The sequence below is a fragment of the Dipodomys merriami genome, unplaced genomic scaffold, assembly GCF_024711535.1.
Source record: "Dipodomys merriami isolate MVZ:Mamm:240054 unplaced genomic scaffold, mDipMer1.0.p SCAF_14, whole genome shotgun sequence".
Taxonomy (NCBI): Eukaryota; Metazoa; Chordata; class Mammalia; order Rodentia; family Heteromyidae; genus Dipodomys; species Dipodomys merriami.
This window is the reverse complement of record NW_027202715.1, coordinates 14,573,232-14,592,203: the sequence shown is the minus strand read 5'-3', so window position 1 is coordinate 14,592,203 and position 18,972 is coordinate 14,573,232. Positions and strand designations below refer to the sequence as shown.

The 18,972-nt window shown below is 36.9% G+C and overlaps 1 protein-coding gene across 5 annotated transcripts in view; it reads right to left on the bottom strand.

The window, feature by feature from the left end:
- The window catches only part of Mapk8 (mitogen-activated protein kinase 8), an 81,436-nt gene that overhangs the window by 12,465 nt on the left and 49,999 nt on the right, over positions 1–18,972 (bottom strand). For 3 of the 5 annotated variants that reach the window (XM_070020785.1, XM_070020787.1, XM_070020784.1), the window contains 8 exons: positions 18,029–18,158; positions 12,493–12,551; positions 12,250–12,388; positions 8,701–8,866; positions 5,171–5,242; positions 3,315–3,497; positions 2,282–2,406; positions 1,753–1,816 (listed from right to left, as the gene is read on the bottom strand). In XM_070020785.1, coding sequence (XP_069876886.1) covers positions 1,753–1,816; positions 2,282–2,406; positions 3,315–3,497; positions 5,171–5,242; positions 8,701–8,866; positions 12,250–12,388; positions 12,493–12,551; positions 18,029–18,158 — 938 coding nt within the window. Of the gene's footprint in view, positions 1–1,752; positions 1,817–2,281; positions 2,407–3,314; positions 3,498–4,741; positions 4,814–5,170; positions 5,243–8,700; positions 8,867–12,249; positions 12,389–12,492; positions 12,552–18,028; positions 18,159–18,972 lie in introns of all 5 variants that reach the window. The other 2 variants (XM_070020786.1, XM_070020788.1) reach the window with 1 other exon arrangement.

Sequence of the window (18,972 nt, the reverse complement as noted above, 5' to 3'; positions counted from 1 at the left end):
CAGTCTGGGATTCCTGGGTATTAACAAGAATTCTTTGAACCTCAACTACAAATTATACTCAAAGAAAGTAAAATTGGTGGTAATGGTTTCTTAAATTGGTTTAAGAACAGTGAGGGTTATAAGTCTTATCGTTTTATTCTACCACACCATATCATGCCACACAGCATTCTCTTCTATGAATGATTAATACTGTTTCAGTGAGGGCTTGGACAAACATGTTTGTCTTACTTCTACTTCTTACTAACTGACTGGCACACTAGATGTGCTCAATCAGGTATTACAAATATTTAAACAAAAAAGAGTATGTGGAAGCTTCTTTAGTCAGAATGGAATATAAACAAATTTTTATGAACTTAGCAGGTGGCTATACACTTTAGTTTTTTTACGAGTAACCCAACATGACATTCTATTACCACCAGACCACTCCTCCATAGGAATCGATCTTTGTACTAGGCTTGGGAACAAGAGTGGAACACTGTAAGGATGGATCATTATGAAGAGACACAAGGTGTTGTCTTTTGGTGTAGGCACCTCCCACAGCATAATTCTGCTAGGTGATTCTGATACTGAGGGTGTATGCCTGTGAGTTAGAATATCTACTTAAGAGGTTACTTTGAAGCTGGGCATGGTGGTCCATGCCTGGGAGGCAGGAAGATTGAGAGTTTGTGGTCAGAGTGGGTAACATAGTAAATTCAAGCTCATCTTGAGCTATGTAATGAGACTGTTAAAAAAAAGTGTATAAAATAAATAGGATCCTTAGATAGGCCCAGTGGTGTAGCTGTGCAATGCAATTCCAGCCACTCAGGAGAACTGTGAGTTCACAGCCAGCCTAGCTAGACAGTGACTCTAAACCCTGCCCCCTTAAAGTGCAATACAACAGACAGTATTTCCTACTATGATTCTATGAAATATCATACAAGTCTACTGTAAATTAATGGGTAGAAACATTTTACATGTTCAGAACTGCTAAGGTTCTACCTAAGTGTTCTGCTGGGCTCTGCTAGTCATGAGTCTCTCAAGATCAATGCAGAGAAAACTGTCTGGTTATATCTAAGAGTAAATTTACAGATGAGGTTTATCTGTGCAGATTTATAATCTCCAGTCCCTTTTTCTTTTCCAAGTATTTACCTAATCAAGTCTTCAAAACAGGTCTTCTATTTCCATTTTAAAGTGAGATAAAAAAGGAGTTAGGTATGTTAGGTTAGGGTCAATTTTGCATGAAGCCCTATCTGAAAAAATAATTGAAGTAAAAGAAATAAGGATATGCTCAAGTGGTAGAGTGCTTGTCTAGCAAGCATGTGGCTCTGAGTTCAATCCTCAGTATTGCACCCCCCCGCCCCGCAAAAAAAAAAAAAAGAGTAAAAGAAAGGAAGAAAAAGAGGGAAGAAGTAAGGAAAGGAGGGAATAAGGGAACAAGAAAAGGAAGCAGGAAGAGAGGGAGAGAGGGAGGGAGGGAGAAAGTAAGGGAGGGAAGGAGGGAGGGAGGGAAGGAGGGAAGGAGGGAACAAAGGAGAGAAGGAAGGGTGGGAGACATAATGGGGTGTATAAACAGACTATGGAAAACACGTGATAGCACTATTGGGAGAAATAAAATTAGAGAGGGAAGGAGACTTACTTTTTGCCTTTATAAAAATAATCACATTACCAAATATCAGTTATGGAAACAGAAAATATCATTAATTTCCCTAACATGAAGGACAAATCATCATAAAAAGTCAGAGCTCTTTCTTTTCTTAAGTTTGAGAATATTACCTTTCCACTCTTCTATTGTGTGTTCCCTTTCATCTAACTGCTTGTCAGGGATCTTTGGTGGTGGCTGAAAAATAAAAGGTGATAAATAACTGAATCGCTTTATAAGAAGTACACGAATTCATTGATAACTATTTTAAATCAGCCTGACAGATTTGTAGAAGTGCACCATGAGACATAGACCGACAACCATTCACAGTCTTCTTATGAAGAGAAACTACTCTATTACAGGAAGACATTTTTCTTTTCTTCAGTCTTTTGAAACTGTTATGTTTTACTTCTATCATACAATCTCATACAACACTCAACTTCCTCTGATTAAGGTAAGAAGGTGAGAAACCCTGACAGGTGATGTGACTTTGTGAAAGAGGGGCTTATTTTGTTCATGAACTTAAGGTATTTTTCATGCATAAGTAGGAGAGCACCAGCATCATCTACATTGCTTTTTAAATCACAAGGGATGCTCCACACCTAAGTGTTAATTCTAAGAATGCAGTCAATGCACTCTGCACATGTTGAGGAAAGTGCTTACGGCCTCTGCTTCGGAAGGGTCGTACCAGACGTTGATATAGGGGTGCTGCAGAGCTTCGTCCACTGAGATCCTTTTGGATGCATCTATCACCAGCATTTTGGACAATAAATCCCTTGCCTGACTGGCTGCAAAGACAATGATATTAATGCACATGTGTGTAGGTTCTCAAATATCAGTAATATTTCAAAGCTGAGATTATCTTTTTTTTTTCTTCCAGTCATGGGCTTGAAATCAGGGCCTGGGCACTGCCCCTGAGCTCTTTTGCTCAACGCTAGTGCTTTACCACTTTGAGCCATACCTCCACTTCCAGTATTCTGATGGTTAATTGGAGTCTCATGGACTTTTTCACCCAGGCTGGCGATCCTTAGATCTTAGCCTCCTAAGCAGCCACCAGTGCCTGGCGAGATTATCTTTTAAACAAAAGTATTTTTTTTGGGGGGGTGGTCTGGTCGTGGGGCCTGAACTCAGGGCCTGGGCGCTGTCCTTCAGCTCTTCAGCTCAAGGCTAGCTAGCACTCTACCACTTGAGCCACAGTGCCACTTCCAGCTTTCTTTTTTTGCTTATGTGGTGCTGGGGAATCGAACCAAGGGCCTCAGGCATGCAAGGCAAGCACTTTACCACTGAGCCACCTTCCCAGCCGAAAAGTATATATATTTTTAAACCACAAAAGGAGGTCAATTTATTACTTAAAAACATATAAATGAAATGTTAAAATAACAAAGAGTTCACTTTGCTTAACTACTCAGAGATATTAGTTTTATCTTGTAAGAATATGAAAAAAAAAACAGCCCCTAACACACATCCAAAACAGGATTTAATTGTGTGTGTGTGAAAAAACAGCCCCTAACGCACATCCAAAACAGGATTTAATGGGGGGGAGGGTGTGTGTGTGTGTGGGAGGGGGTGGGGTGTGGGAGGGTGTGTGTGTGTGTGTGTGTGTGTGTGTGTGTGTGTGTGTGTGTGTGTGTGCGCGCGCGTGTGTGTGTGTGTGTGTGTGTGTGTGTGTGTGTGTGTGTGTGTGTGTGTGTCTTACCTTTAAGTTTGTTGTGCTCTGAGTCGGCTGGAAACAGCACATCAGGGAAGAGTTTTTCAAAGCTATATCCGGCATACTTAGGTCTGTTTTCGACATAAGTCCTTACTGTTGGTTGCAGTTTCTTCATGAATTCAGGACATGGTGTTCCAAGCTGTTCAATAACTTTATTCCACTGATCAATATCTAATATCAAGCAGCTAAGAAAAATACTCCATATTTACTGTTCAACACATTATAGCCATATCAAAACACAGGTGGAAAAGGTAGAAATTCTAAGAAAGAATGTGGCAGTTATAAATTTGTATCTCGCAGCCACCTCTGCAAAAGGCAATGATTGTAGGTGGATACAAATGATCAATAAATAAGCTTTGTTAACCTTATTTATCGTGTGTATATGTATAATGTGAATGCATATGTAATTTTACCATAAAAATGGAAACTTAAACTGTGAAATTCTAAATATAAATTGTAAGCAACTCAATAAGAAATGAACATTACTAGCCATAGGAACTCTTAGTCACAAACTGCAATACAGAAAATATGCCTTCTTTCCAACCAGTCAGAACATCTGAGTACATTTTCTAAAGAATAAGAAGTATTTCTATAACCTGTCCTGCTTTTCTGAATTTTCTACCTAACAAAGATGATGAATAGCATCAAAAATGGTAACTGATAAAAGTGGCACTTTCCTTTGCCATTCTTTGTTGACCTTATATCAACAGACCTTCTTCCAAAAGGTCTGAGATGCATAAAAAAGACTGAATTGTTTTGTAACTTGTCAGGTTAGGTATGATTACCTGATCTTCTTCCTACTAGTCTTTAATCTTGAAACCTCCCATCCTGTAATCTAGTGAATTCTTCCTCCTAAAAACCATTCTAAGTGTTATTCCTCGAAAGCATGACACTGTTAATTATGACAAGTCTAATAATCTAGTCAGTACCATATAAAACTATCACTACTGAAATTCTACAAGAAAGAATCAGATGTTATGTTGAGTGATAAGACAACAATCAAGACACAAAACACACAGAACATTAACACAAAAAGGAGGTGGGGAACAAAAAGAGAAGGAGGGCCAGACAATTCTAAATTTCATATTAAGTCCTCAGTATTTCTAGACTTACTCAAGTGTTTAATGATTAGAAAATTTAAACACAAGCCATGGCATTTTATTTGGGTTAAGTCAATCAACTCAAAGCCAGCCAGTAACTATAAATAATCACACTTGAGCCTTTTCAGAATTAGCAATATGAAAGGATAAATGAGGGAAAGGAAAAGTCTATATAAAATAGTGGTGGTATTTTGAAAGAGTAATTTAACAATACTTTATATTAGGGAGAGACAATACAGTGGACCTGACCAGGCTGAAATGCTATCGTACATTTTGACCTTTAGAAACTACATTTTAGGCCAAAGATAAGGATACGATCTGTACCTGGGAACAAAACACCACCTTTGATCATTTCTCCCATGATGCACCCAACTGACCAAATGTCAACTGAAAACAAAATGCAATGACATTAACATAAAGATTTTGGTTAAAATAAAAAGAAACTATATAAACATTAAAAAAAACCACGCACACCATGTACACTTTAAAATCATAGAAAGCAGTACAAAATAAAAATAAGTGACAGTGAATGTGCTCTGACTACCAGCAGAGACTGTATGTCCTACTGCCAGATGCAGCCTACAAATAGTTCAGCTTCTTAGCTCAATGGGTTTTGGAACTATAACAGCCACAAACTTTACATCAGTTTAAAAACACCTCCATGTACAAATGTAGCATATTCATTTTCATTAGAGAACAGCTCATCTCCTAACTAATTAATCTGCTGCAGCAGCACAAGGATACAGTCCCTTCCTGGAAAGAGGATTTTGTGGCAAACCATTTCTCCCATAATGCACCCCACAGACCATAAATCCACTATGTGTTTGCAGCACGAAAGAAGGAAAAGCAAAGCAAAAGGTCATTAAAATCAAAGAAGCATAATATGATTGTGTTATATAAAAACTGCAAAGCATCACAGAAAACCATGATTATAATTTTAGCTAATGGAGTAATTCAAAATAAAGTATTTTTCAAAAAGCTTTGGTTCACAAAAGAAAATGTAAACTGTGGCATTTTAACTATATATCTAATTTTAAAGTGAGAGTTATGCACAGATTGAATGAATTTAATAAAGCTGTACACTTTAAAACTGAGAATTTGATTAAATGTGAAGTAAACCCAATGAACCTGTAAGCAAAGCTAAAAATGTAACATACTGTAGTAAAACTACAAAAAATATACTATCTTGTGGTTAAACTGCATTATACTGTGCATTATTCTCTCTCTTTAAGTCAAATAAAAGAAAAAAAGCATGAGCAGAAAATATTTAGCATATTAAAAGATTTAACAAAAACAGTGTCTATACTTTTATTGTTTAGATATTAATCTAAAGAATTCTTCAGACATTTTCAAACCGGATATCACAAATTTAGTGTGAAGTCAATTATTTTCTTGGCAACATCATTCTAGTTCATTTATACCACTACTCCTAAAGGAACAAGTGCTTAGAGGATGAACAATCTATTGAGAAAATTTAATAAACAGACATGTATTTCATATACTTTCTATTTAGTTTTTAAGACTCATAAAACCAAAGTACTATGAGTTGAGGAAGTTACTTTTGGCTGGACAAAGAATGCAAATTCCTATAAATTTATTATCTACCAAGAGTCTCCTGCCAACTTTAAAGAGCTCTGAGAAGTGCTAAAAAGAACCCGCTATACACAGAAATAGACAATTTGGAAATCTCTTCCTGTTTTCTAAAGTTAATCACACATTGAGTCAATTTATACCTTTGGGTTTGAATTTTAAAAGAAGAGTGAGAAGGTATTTGCAGTTTAATACGAAGACAAGTGAGAAAATAAGTATTCAAAAGGAAACGCCTTAAACTTGGCTTTAAGTATGAAGGTCTAGATTCTTTAAGAAGAAAAGGGTAGGATTAGATGTTAGAGAGTGATGCCTTTTTTTAAATTTTGAACTCAGGTCCTAGGTGCTATCTCTGAGCTCTTGTGCTCAAGGCTAGCACTCTACCACTTGAGGCACAGCTCCATTTCCAGCTTTTTGGTGGTTAACTGGAGATAAGGGTCTTACAAACTTTCCTGCACAGGATGGCTTGGAATGGAGATCCTCAGATCTCAACCTCCTCAATAGATAGGATTACAGGCATGAGCTACTGGCACCTAGCTGAGTTAGCTGCCCCTTATCCACTTTGGTGAATTTATAAAACTTAAGCTGCTGCTTCCTAGTACATTGCTAAAAGAAGACTGCAGTCACTGCAGCTAAACTGGAAGTAACTTCCCGAAATCCTCTGTAACTGAGATTTCCCTAAAATCTCATATTAGAATATGCACAAACTTCTATTTATAGCAGGATCCAATTTCAAGGAAACAAATCTAGAGAAGTTAATACTCAAATATTAGCTTACCAGAAAATATTTTTCCATTGTTTTCATTTTTTTCACAAAAATAAATTAGAATAAACTTTCTCTATAGATTTTATTTAAAAATGGCAAATAAGTTAAAGAAGGACACAATTTACACTGGGATTCTTCAAAAATATTTCTAAATAAAAAGAATTTGAAAGGTACAAGTTAGAGAAGTTATTTTTAGGGTTAGTGAAGACTGATAAGCTTCATTCATACATAAAAACTTGCTGCAAAGGACTGGTTAAAATTACATTAGATTGCTCCACACTGTTCAAAATGTTATTAAGTAGCCTGCTAGAAAAGACGTTTAGTGGCAAATCAGGCATGTGGGGGAAATGTCTAAGACAAGTGTTTAATTTATTTACCCTTGCTCATTAACACAGTTATCAATAATGTGAGTGAGCATTCCACTTTACTGTTTTCTGGTGGTGGTGGGATAATTAAGACTATCAGTCTAATTCTTATCCAACTTCTTCATGATAGTGTCTTATTTTTCCAGTACTAGGATAGGAACTGAAGGCCACAACTGCTTGTCTTGCTTGACTGGCAGTCTACCAGTTAATCCATGTACCTCCAGTTGGGTTTTTTTGCTGGTAATTTGAGACTGAGACTCACTTTTCTGCTCCAGCTGGCTCTCAACCTCTGGATCTCAACATCCTGAATAACTAGGATTACAGGCATGAGTGCCACTGGAGGCTGGCTCTATGTTATTTTTTTCTTAGTGTACATTTCTGATACGAAGCTACCTCATGGTCATATTCATAGGACACAACACATTGTTAGTATCTGTGACAACTGCTAAGTTTCACAGCAAAACAAAAACTTCATGCCAGTTACTTCAATTATCAATTTAAAGTATCGATCAAACAAAACCTTCAAATTTTAGGTATAGAGTATAAAAATAGATCAGTATGGTTACTTAAGTACAAAATATTAATAGCAAATGTTGTTTAATTATATCAGAAAAGGAGACTGAGCTAAAATCCCAATTCCAATGATATTTTAATAAAAAAAAAAACTAGAGCGAATGAAGTTTCTGGATTCAAAGGAACTGCAATTTCAGTTTCTTTCCTAGAAAAAGGAAGTCTTATTTTTTGTTTTTGTCGGTCGTGGGGCTTGAACTCTGGGCCTGAGCACTCGGCTCTTCAGCTCAAGGCTAGGGCTCTACCACTTGAGCTACAGCGCCACTTTCGGTTTTCTGGTGGTTTATTGGAGACAAGAGTTTCATGGACTTTCCTGTCCAGGCTGGCTTTGAACTGCGATCCTCAGATCTCATCCTCCTGAGTAGCTAGGTTTACAGGTGTGAGCCACTGATGCCCGGCTAAGGAAGTCTTATTCTACAGAGTATGTGGGATTAATTTAAGTAACCAGTTTAACCCAATGCACCACTTGACTATAATAATACTATAAAGCCATCTTATTAAGACTGGAACCAAGCTTTGATGAAACATTAACTGTTTTTCTCTGAGAGATCACCTTAATTATCCATGAGGCAGAATGGCCTTATTGCAGCTCTCCAAGTTTACAGAAAGTGTTCCTGATATTGGCATTCACTTCAGGTGTCAGAAATATGGGCAAACCCACTACAGCATGCTAAGACTGCCACTGAGATTTTCACTCATACTTCCTGCCTCCTTGTATACCAAAGTACATACTCAGTTTCACGTTACAGGCAAGCAAAAGGCATATATTCTATTCTCATGTAGAAATGGATTCTTATGTGAATAGTGTTAACATTTGAGTAAATAAGACTCATATTTTTTTCAGATTTTTAGCATAAAACCTAGTGATACTCAAGTGCATTATCATCTGATAACTCAGGTATATTTCAATTTAATTATGTAAGAAACCTAACAAATAAAAGAAAGCAAGAGTACGAGAAGAGTATTTCAAAGATGTGTGTGCTGACCGTTCTCCTTGTAGCCCATGCCTAGGATGACCTCAGGCGCTCTGTAGTAGCGAGTCACTACATAAGGGGTCATCATAAAACTTGTTCCTGCAGTCCTCGCCAGGCCAAAGTCGAGAATCTTCAAAGTGCAGTCTGATTTTACTACTATATTACTGGGCTTTAAGTCCTTCAAAACATAAAAATAAAAAAATGATTGCTAAGACACATACCATGATCTTGCAGTTCACAAGGAGTTATCCTGGAATTTAAAAACAAGTGAACCTAACTTTTCACTATTCTATGATGTCACTACACAGATTCATCATAAATGGGTAAACCTGAGAAGTCAGATTTAAGCCACTTTTCAAACTTGAAGTTATCACAGAAGTTAATCATGCCTTATTTCATAGAAATCATTACTAACTAGAAATTTCTGATCAAACACAGTAAATGATTTGGTGGGAAAAGGGTAACAGAGAAAAAAAGATTTACAAGGCATCTTAAAGCTCAAGTAAAACTATTATACCCAATATAGTGGCCCATCCCATAATCTCAACACTGAGAATCAGGAGGTTGAGGCAGGGGGATCAGAGTTTGAGGGTAGCTGGAGCTTCATAGCTATGTTCAGGGATCGCCCCCCTCCAAAAAAAAAATCAAATGAGGCTGGAAGTGTGGCTCAAACAGTAAAGTGCCAGCCATGAACAAGAATTTAAGCAAGAATACAAAGCCCTGAGCTTAAGTCATGGTTTAAGCACACCCCCCCCCCCCAATCTTAAAAGCCAGCTTGCACCTGGAATCCTAGTTACTCAGATGAGACCTAGAGGACCAAGGTACAAAATCAGTCTGGGCAGAAAAGTCTGTGAACAATGGAAAACAAACTAATTCAAAGGCAAAAGACTGAAAGTCTTCACCTTCAGGAAAGAAATGAGACAAAGATGCCTACTATTTTCATCACTTCATAGTAGTTAAATGTAACAAAGTCATGAAGTGAAACTTGGGTGTAGATGGTTAAGATTTATATTATATGTAGAAAACTGCTTTAACATGGATAACAAACAAAAATTTGATTATTCTCCTGTTAAAAAAAAAGAAAACTGCTTTAAGAATACATGTAAGATAATTATAAAACTAATACATTCATCACAGTTGCAAGACATAAGCTCAATATACAAAACCCCAATTCGTTTTCCACATAATAATTTGAAAAGAACATAATTCAATTTATAACAGCTTCCAAAAGAAGAAAATGCCTAGGAATAAACTATTAAGGCAAAATACATAAACACTTAAAACCATAAACAGAAGTCCCATGTAATGAACTAAATTGTTTCCCTTGCCTCTTCTGCTTTTTGAAGGGAGAGTGCTGGAGTTTGAACTCAGGGCCTCATCCTTACAAAGCAGGCACTTAGCCATATAAGCCACACTCCCATCCCTTTTTGCTTTACTTATTTTTCAGGTAAGGTCTTGTGTTTTTTCCTTGGATCAGCCTCAGATCATGATTTTCCTAACCAAGCCTCCCAGAGAGTAATACACCACCTCCTTGGGCTTACTTTTTGAGTGGTATCATTTATTTTTGGCTGGGGCTAACCTCAAACTATAGTCCTCCTGAGTAGCTAGGATTATAGAAATGAGCAACTGCACTAGGCTCATGCCCCCAATTCTTACACTGAAGCAACAAGCCTCATTGTTGACCATATTTGGAGATAGGATCCTTAGAGAGTAATTAAGGCAGAAGTCTACTGATGTCCACTGATGGATAAATGGACAAAGACTGAAACTCTAATCCAAATAAATTGATGCTCCTATAATAAAAAAGTATGGCATTTTAAAATTCTCATGCCACCAGAAAAAAGGCCATTTAAGACAAGAAGATGGCTGACTATAAAGCAGCCTTAGGCTTCACCAGAAGCCAAATTTTTGGCACTTTGATGGAGGATTTTTAGATTCCAGAACTTGAAGATACTTTTTAAATTTTTTTTGTTTAACACCATCTTTTATATTTTATTATAGCATAGAAGACTTAGGGAAAGGGAAAGATAGCAGATGTTCACAAATTAGAATATCAAATATTCTTAACAGGACGAAACTACTCAATTTATACATTTAACGAAATCCTTAAACCAAGAGAAAAGTTGATCCTCAAATTCCTATGTAACCACAATGAGCCCCAAATAGTGAAAAAAAAAACCCTGAAAAAGAACAAAGATGGAGGAGTTATACTTTCTTATAGAAAAATTTAATATAAAGCTATTGGGATCAAAAATATGTGGTACCAATATATGGCCAGATACAATAACAATAATACAAAAATTCTAAGAGTTCAGAAATACAACCATGAATCTATAGCCAGCTGGGTTCTGTCTGCTTATTTTGTTTTTTGACAAGAACAATAAGACCATTCACTAGGGGAAGAATACTCTTAACAGCTAGAGCTGAGACACATTTAAGAATAAAATGGACCCCCTATTTTGGTTTACACCATACATAAAACAAGCCCAAAGGAATAAAAAAGATCTCACAAAAAAAAAAGAGATGAGTTGTCATGACTCTGAATTTGATCATGGATTCTTGTATATAACACCAGAGCACATACAACAAAAGAAAAACAATACCAGATTTCATGACATTAAACTTTTCACAAATTAACACATCAATAAAATGAAAAAAGAACCTATAGAACGGGAGAAAATGTTTATAAATAATATAGTGATGAAGATCTATTATACATAATAAATAAGGAACTTCAACAACAACAAAAAGAGTAACAATCCAATTAAGAAGCAAAAGGTTTACATGCTATCTTCAAAGATAATGCACAAATTGCCACCAAATACATAAAAAGATGGTAGACATCAGTAGTCATTAGGGAAATGCAAATCAAAACACAATGAAATACTGATATCCACTCTGAATTGAAAAGTTTTGAGAAGGTAGTGGGGAAACTGGAACCTTGTACACTGCTTCTGGGAATGCAAAATGGTACAGCTGCTTTGGAAAAGTTTTATTACTCCTTAACAAGTTAACCACAAAATTACCTTAAGATGTAGCAGTTCCACTTCTGATGTACATACCCAGAAGAAATGATCAACAGCTATCTGAACAAGCATTTGTATGTGCATTTCACAGCAGCACAACCCCTAACAGCTGAAAGGCAGAAGTCTACTGATGTCCACTGATGGATAAATGGACAAATGTGGTACACAGAACACAAAAGAAAAGGAAGTACTGGTAAATGCTATAACACAGAAAGATCTTAAAAACATGCCAAGTGACAGAAACTAGACACGAAAGGTAATATATCATATGATTCCACTTGTATGAAATCTCCAGAACAGGTAATCCCTTAGATACAGAAAGCTGATCAGCACCATGGTGAGAGAAAGGAATGAGGAGTGACTGCCAAAAAAGGATATGGGCTTTCTTTCAGGGTGATAGTATATTCAACATTTGGTGTACATTGTGAGCAGACTAAATGCGCTAAATTGTATACTTTAAAACAGTTCATTCTGTGATAGGAATTTCAACTCAATGATTAAAATGAGAACATGGTGATAAGAATTTTCTACTAACCCGATGAATAATTCCAGCCGAGTGAAGGTGCTTGATTCCACACAGCATCTGATAGAGAAGGTAGGACATTCTCTCATGATCTAGTTCCATCTGAATCACTTGGCAAAGATTTGCATCCATGAGCTCCATTACTATGTAACTTCATGGGTGGAAAAAGATGACAGCTAAGGTATACAGCAACAATCTTAAGAAAAATATGCTAACAAAATTTTATACTAACAAAATTTTAATTACCATACTTACACATCTTGAAATTCTTCTAGGGATTTCTGTGGTGTGAAAACATTCAAAAGACCAATTATCTATGGTAAAGGCAAAAAGAAAAATTAAGACGCTACCTCCTAATACTTTATTTGGAAACTGTAAACATAAAAAATTTATTAAGTTAAAATCTTTCAAATTTTATGCTGTAAATTAAAATAAATTTATTTTATACAGTAAAGCATATGCTAGGGATTGGGGAAGAGGAAGGACTAGAGACCTACAACATCTTCAGGGTAGTGAAAATGGATAATAGAAAAGTGTGTGTACATACACATATATATGTATATATACATTTGTACGTGTGTGTGTATATATATATATATCATACATTTGTTCAAACATATAAAGTACACCACACCAACTGAACTGAGGCTGAGGAATGTAGCTCTCTGCTAAAGTGCTTGCCTAGCATGCACCAGGGCCTGCCTGGCTTTGATCTCCTGCACTAGGTTTGGGGGAAGTAAACCTATAATGTGCAAATAATGGGCTTTAGGTGATAATGATGTTTTACTGTAGGTCCAGCAATTCTAATGAACTCTGGTAAGGGGCCATTGATTTGAGGGATGGTGGACATATATGGAAGGGTGAGAGTTGTATGAAAACTCTTTATGCCTTCCTCTTAATTTTACTATGAATCTAAAATTGGTTTGAAAGTTTAAAAAATAAAAACCCTATCAACAGGTTTTCCCCTGTAGTCTATTGTATTTATGAACACTTTATTAAGGACTAGTACTACACAATTATCTACCTATTTTTCAGGAAATCTTAAACACATCTACCAGTTATACCCCACTTATTTCTACAAAATCTGTCATTTCCTGACAAAATCTGTCATTTTTCTAGTTCTAAATAACATTGCACTTTTCCACTTTCCTTCATTTCTAGTCAAATTCAGTGATCCATACACAGACATACCCTTTTCTCACTACCATCTTTATAAGGATATTCTTCTCTCTTCTACCCATTCCATGAAAGAAATTATCTATGTTACCATCTCCAAACATCTATATGTAAATAATTCCCCCAAATGCATTGGAAGCCTTTGCTTAGCTTCAGAGTTTCAGATACATACTGCCACTTACATGGACATCATGAAATTAAGGCACAACTTTCATTTCTATTCAAGCCCCTTATGTTCTTCAGCATGCACTCACTTTTACAATAGAAGACTCAGACTGATTATATATGTATCTGCTACAGGCCATTTACTTTCTGTTTTTTTTTTCTTTTGAGATAAGTCAGCCTCTTTAACAAATGGCGCTGGGAAGACTGGCCATCTACTTGCTGCAGACTGAAATTTGACCCCCACCCCATTTCTTACCCTGTACAAAAATAAACTACAAATGGACCAAAGAATTCGGTCAGACATGAAACTTTAAATCTACTACAGGAAAACAAAGGGAAAATTCTGCAAGTTTTCTCAATCGGATTCCAATTTTCCAGAAAACAAGAACAAGAATTGAAAATTGGGACATCAAATGAAAAACTCTATGTATGCCGGGCCCTGGGGGCTCACGCCTGTAAATCTTAGCTACTCAGGAGGCTGAGATCTAAGGATCGCAACTCAAAGCCAGCCTGGGCAGGATAGTCCATGAGATTCTAATTAACCACCAGAAAACCGCAAGTGACACTGTGGCTCAAGTGGTAGAGTGCTAGCCTTGAGCTGTAGAGTTTGGGGACAACGCCAGAGTTCAAGAACCATGACTGACAAAAAAAAACAAAAAACAAAACTCTGCACAACAGAAACAAGACACAACCACAGAATGAGTGAAAATCTTTGCCAGCTACTCAATAAATAAATGATGAATATCCAGAATTACAGAGTTAAAAAAAAATTGAACACTGGGTGGGAAGGTGGCTCAGTGGTAGAGTGCTCACTTTGCACACATGAGGCCCTTGGTTTGATTCCTCAGCACCACATAAGTAGAAAAAGCCAGAACTGGTGTTGTGGCTCAAGTGGTAGAGCACTAGCCTTGAGCTGAAGAGCTGAGGGGCAGAGCTGAGGGGCAGAGCCCAGGCCCAGAGTTCAGGCCCAACGACCAATCAAAAAAAAAGAACATAAAAAAAAAAATAGAGCAATTAATGGAATGGGCAAGTGACTTGGAAAGTCTCACAAGAAATACAAATGACTAATAGACACACGAAGAAATGTTCAACATCCTAAGTCATAAAGGAAATGGAAGTTAAAATATACTAAGATTCTATTTCACCAGCTAGAATGACAATCATCAAGAAAATGTAATAATTATTGGCAAAGATGCAGGGGAAAAGGAGCCCACATAAAATGTTATTGAAATGTAAACTAGTGTAAACTAGTATGGAGGTTTCTCAAAACTAAAAATAGACCTATCATAAGCTAGGCCCATTGTACTTTTAGGCATTATTCAAAAGAGTGTAAATCAATATACAAGAAAGTACCTGCATGCTTATTATTATTGCAGTACTGTTCACAACAAGTAAATGACAGCATCAGTTGAGGTGCTCAAAAACACATGAAATGATAAAAAATGGGTAAAAAAAAAAGTACACATACACCATGAAATATTAAAGTCATAAAGAGTATGAGTCCAGAGGCTGAGATCCTGAGGATCTTGTTTCTAAGCCAGTCTGGCAAAGAAGCTTATGAGACTTTATTTCAAAAATAAACAGCAAAAAGTCGGGTGGAAACTCATGTGGTAGAGTGCCAGCGAAGCAAGCAAGTCAAGCAAAGTTGAGGACCTGAATTCAAATCCCAATACTGTCCCTAGCCCCCCAAATACTAATTAACAGGGGATGGAGGAAAGGGAGAGAAGGAAATAAAGAGGCTTATTCTGGGCAAAATATAATAAACACATATCTGAAATACCATAGTAAAACTTATTGGTTGCAATTAATACACACTAAAAACAGACTCTGATGGGAGACTAGAAGGGGGAATGCTTAACAAAGACAGTGCACAAGGATGAACATGATGGAAGTTCTTTATTTGCATGTATGAGAATAGAACAATGAAACCTAATTGAAACTGTTTTAAGAGGGAGTGGGATGGGGCAGAGTATAGAAGGGGAAAGGGTGATTGGACTACATTGTATATATATATGGAAAGATCACTTGTTAATAAAAACAAACAAAAACAAAAGTCAGTCACTTGCTGCTTTTTTTCTAATGGGAATAAAAGAAATCATCAATCATAGATTGGATAGTCTAGAAAAAACTCATGTATTGATTAGTAGGTGGTATAGGATTACTTTGGGAGAAGTAGTAAGAGGAGTAAAAAGTCATTGATTCCTTCTGTGGACAAAAATCAACAAAACCAGAATCAATAAATGAGAAAAATGCAACTAGATATATGAAGAATTTAGAGGGGCTGGGAAGGTGGCTCAGTGATAGAGTGCTTGCCTCTCATGCATGAGGCCCTGGGTTTGATTCCTCAGTACCACGTAAGCAGAAAAAGCCGGAAGTGGCACTGTGGCTCAATTGGTAGAGGGCTAGCCTTGAACCTTGAGCTGAGGGACAACGCCCAGGCCCAGAGTTCAGGCCCCACAACCGACAAAAAAAAAGATTAGATTTTCGTGATTTCATGAAAACGACTCCAGTAATAACATTCACATGAATAAGATACAGAATAAGGGATACTTTTGACAGCTTCACACATAATTTCTGTAATATGCCCCCAAATTCCAGCTATTATGAAGATACACTGAGCAAAACTGAGAAGTAGACTCAATAAATGAAGAGTCAAAGAAAAAAGCAATGTCTCATATTGTAGGGAGAGTAATTAAATTTTACCTTTGAAATCTAAAGGAGGCAAGCTAATAATAAGTTGTCTAAAACCAGAAAAGAAAAAAAAAAGGAAAAATGATGGATGCGACATTACTCGCTAGCAGGCCTCCAACAAAGAATTATTTGTTAAGACCATGTGAGTGAAATGGTGACATGATTTCTTTTTTTTTTTTTTTTGTCGGTCGTGGGGGCTTGAACTCTGGGCCTGGGCGCTGTCCCTCAGCTCTTCAGCTCAAGGCTAGCGCTCTACCACTTGAGCTATAGCGCCACTTCCGGTTTTCTAGTGGTTTATTGGAAATAGGAGTCTCATGGTCTTTCCTGCCCGGGCTGGCTTTGAACCACGATCCTCAGATCTCAGCCTCCTGAGTAGCTAGGATTATAGGCGTGAGCCACCAGCGCCCGGCTGGTGACATGATTTCTAAGCATCATTTAATGCTTACAGTGCCGGTTCCTATCAGAGAACTTGATCAAAGTACAAAGGGAAGTGATCAGGCTAAAAGAGAAACTCAAATTCATCATGAAAGACACTCAATCAGCATGTTTTGAGCAGCTCCTGCCAAGAGTAGCAATCATGTGATACATGCTTCCCACATTTCCACTTCTTGACAGTCACCTAGGCTTGGTGGGGAGGAGGGACTGGACACCTCAAGGAAGGAGAAACTAAGTTAACACCTCGTCAGCCCTCCTCGTAAAACTGGGTCCACAGGTGACAATATCATGAGTAGCTATACCCAAGAGTCATCAGGCCATAGTGAGCAGGACAAACATGTCTGGCTTCTTGTTGGAAGAAGAAGGGCATCCCCAGCCAGACGTGTCTGGTCCAGTACTTCATAAAACTATCATTGATGCAATTTTCTCCTAGTTTATTTCCACCTGGCTTGGAGCAATTATTCCATTAAAATAATCATTAAAGTATCAGTATGATTAGTGTAAAATAGAAAGTAGAATGTTTTCCTAAATCTCTTTAAAGATTTTTTATAAGTTTAACCTAACTGCTTTATAATCTCTTATTAATCCAGGTGTTGGTGGTTCGTAACTGTAACTAGAGCTACTCAAGAGGCTGAGATTTAAGGATTGCTGTTTGAAGTCAGCCCAGTCTGAGACTCTTATCTCCAATTAAGCACCAAAAAAGCTAGAACACACACACACACACACACACACACACACACACACACACACACACACACACACACACACACACACACACACACACACACACACACACACACACACACACACACACACACACACACACACACACCCCTCTCTCTCTCTCTCTCTCTGGTTATTTTCAACACGAAGTGATCAGTGAGTAACTGATATCACTTAAGGAGATGGGCAGAGCTACGAAGAAGTGATCAGAATTGTGTATCCCACATACTACCGGCAAAGTAAAATGGAAACAATTTCATCTCTGTTGTCTAGTTTTCTGAAATGCTAGCTTTATAGAGAAGCAAAAACTGAGCTTAAGTATGAAGTTATTCTAACACACTTCTTTAAAACTCCTTCTATGAAGTCTATGTTGGGAAGTTACATAATCTAAATTTCAAAAGCCATTTTTCTTTTGATAATATTTACCAAAGTTGAGGGACAAATGTACACTTTGGATGTGTAGTCTGACATATGTACACATACACATACCTCTGAAATGATGTTTCAAACCAGAAAACCAATTTAAAGACCCTAATATTTAAAAATAGTATGTTAATATTTGTGCATCTATAAGTAATCTTCATTTCAGAAATCCGCTTACATTTTTGTGATTAACACACTTCATAAGCACTAACTCTCTGTAAGCCCGCTTAGCATGCGTTTGGTTCTGAAATGGTCGGCTTAGTTTCTTGATTGCGACGTTTCTTTCAAGAATGGCATCATAAGCTGCACTGTAACAAGAAATTAAAAAACAACACTTGAGTAAAAGCCTATAAAACTGATGAAATACTCATGAATATTATTTCACTTCCTTAAAGGTAAATACAACTGTTCATTCACCATTTTGCATTGCTCAACCTGTGTCCTCTATCCTTATTCCTCTTTCTTAAAATGCTACTGATTCACACAGACAACTGAATGAGAAGAACAAAACCTTTGCTTATTCACTGCATGTCATTCAAGACCTCCCCAGAACAGGTAGGCACTGAACATACCCATGCATAGTGTTTGGGTCCACTAGATAGCTTAAAAGCTGCCTTTACCTACATCAAGGAGAGGCAAAATAAACATGTGGTCACAAGTTTTACTCAAAATACTTGTTACTTTGAGTAAAAAAAAAAAAAACAAAAAAACTCTACATAAATATTTCAATCTTTCTGGACACAGGAAAAAAAATACTAAGAAAAAGGTACATACAGAAGTATGTACCCCAATTTTTATTTTGTAATTAAAAATGAAACTTTTTTGAAGGAGGAAATAAAATTGGTGAGTTTTAAACTTAAACCTGATGAGGATAGCAGAGGATGCTTCATAACATGGATGTACATAAACATTATATTCATTACCCTTCAAGTCTTTCTTTGTACCCCATGGGCAGTGACTACATGTCACCTCTGGGATATGACAGACCAGAGAAAGTAAAGTCAAGATAAAGTAACTTTTTTAAGTAATTAATTTTATGCTTGAAAGACTTATTACTGCTTAATATAGAGTCAACAATTAAGCAACTTGCCCAAAGTTAGCTAAAACTAACACTGAGACTAG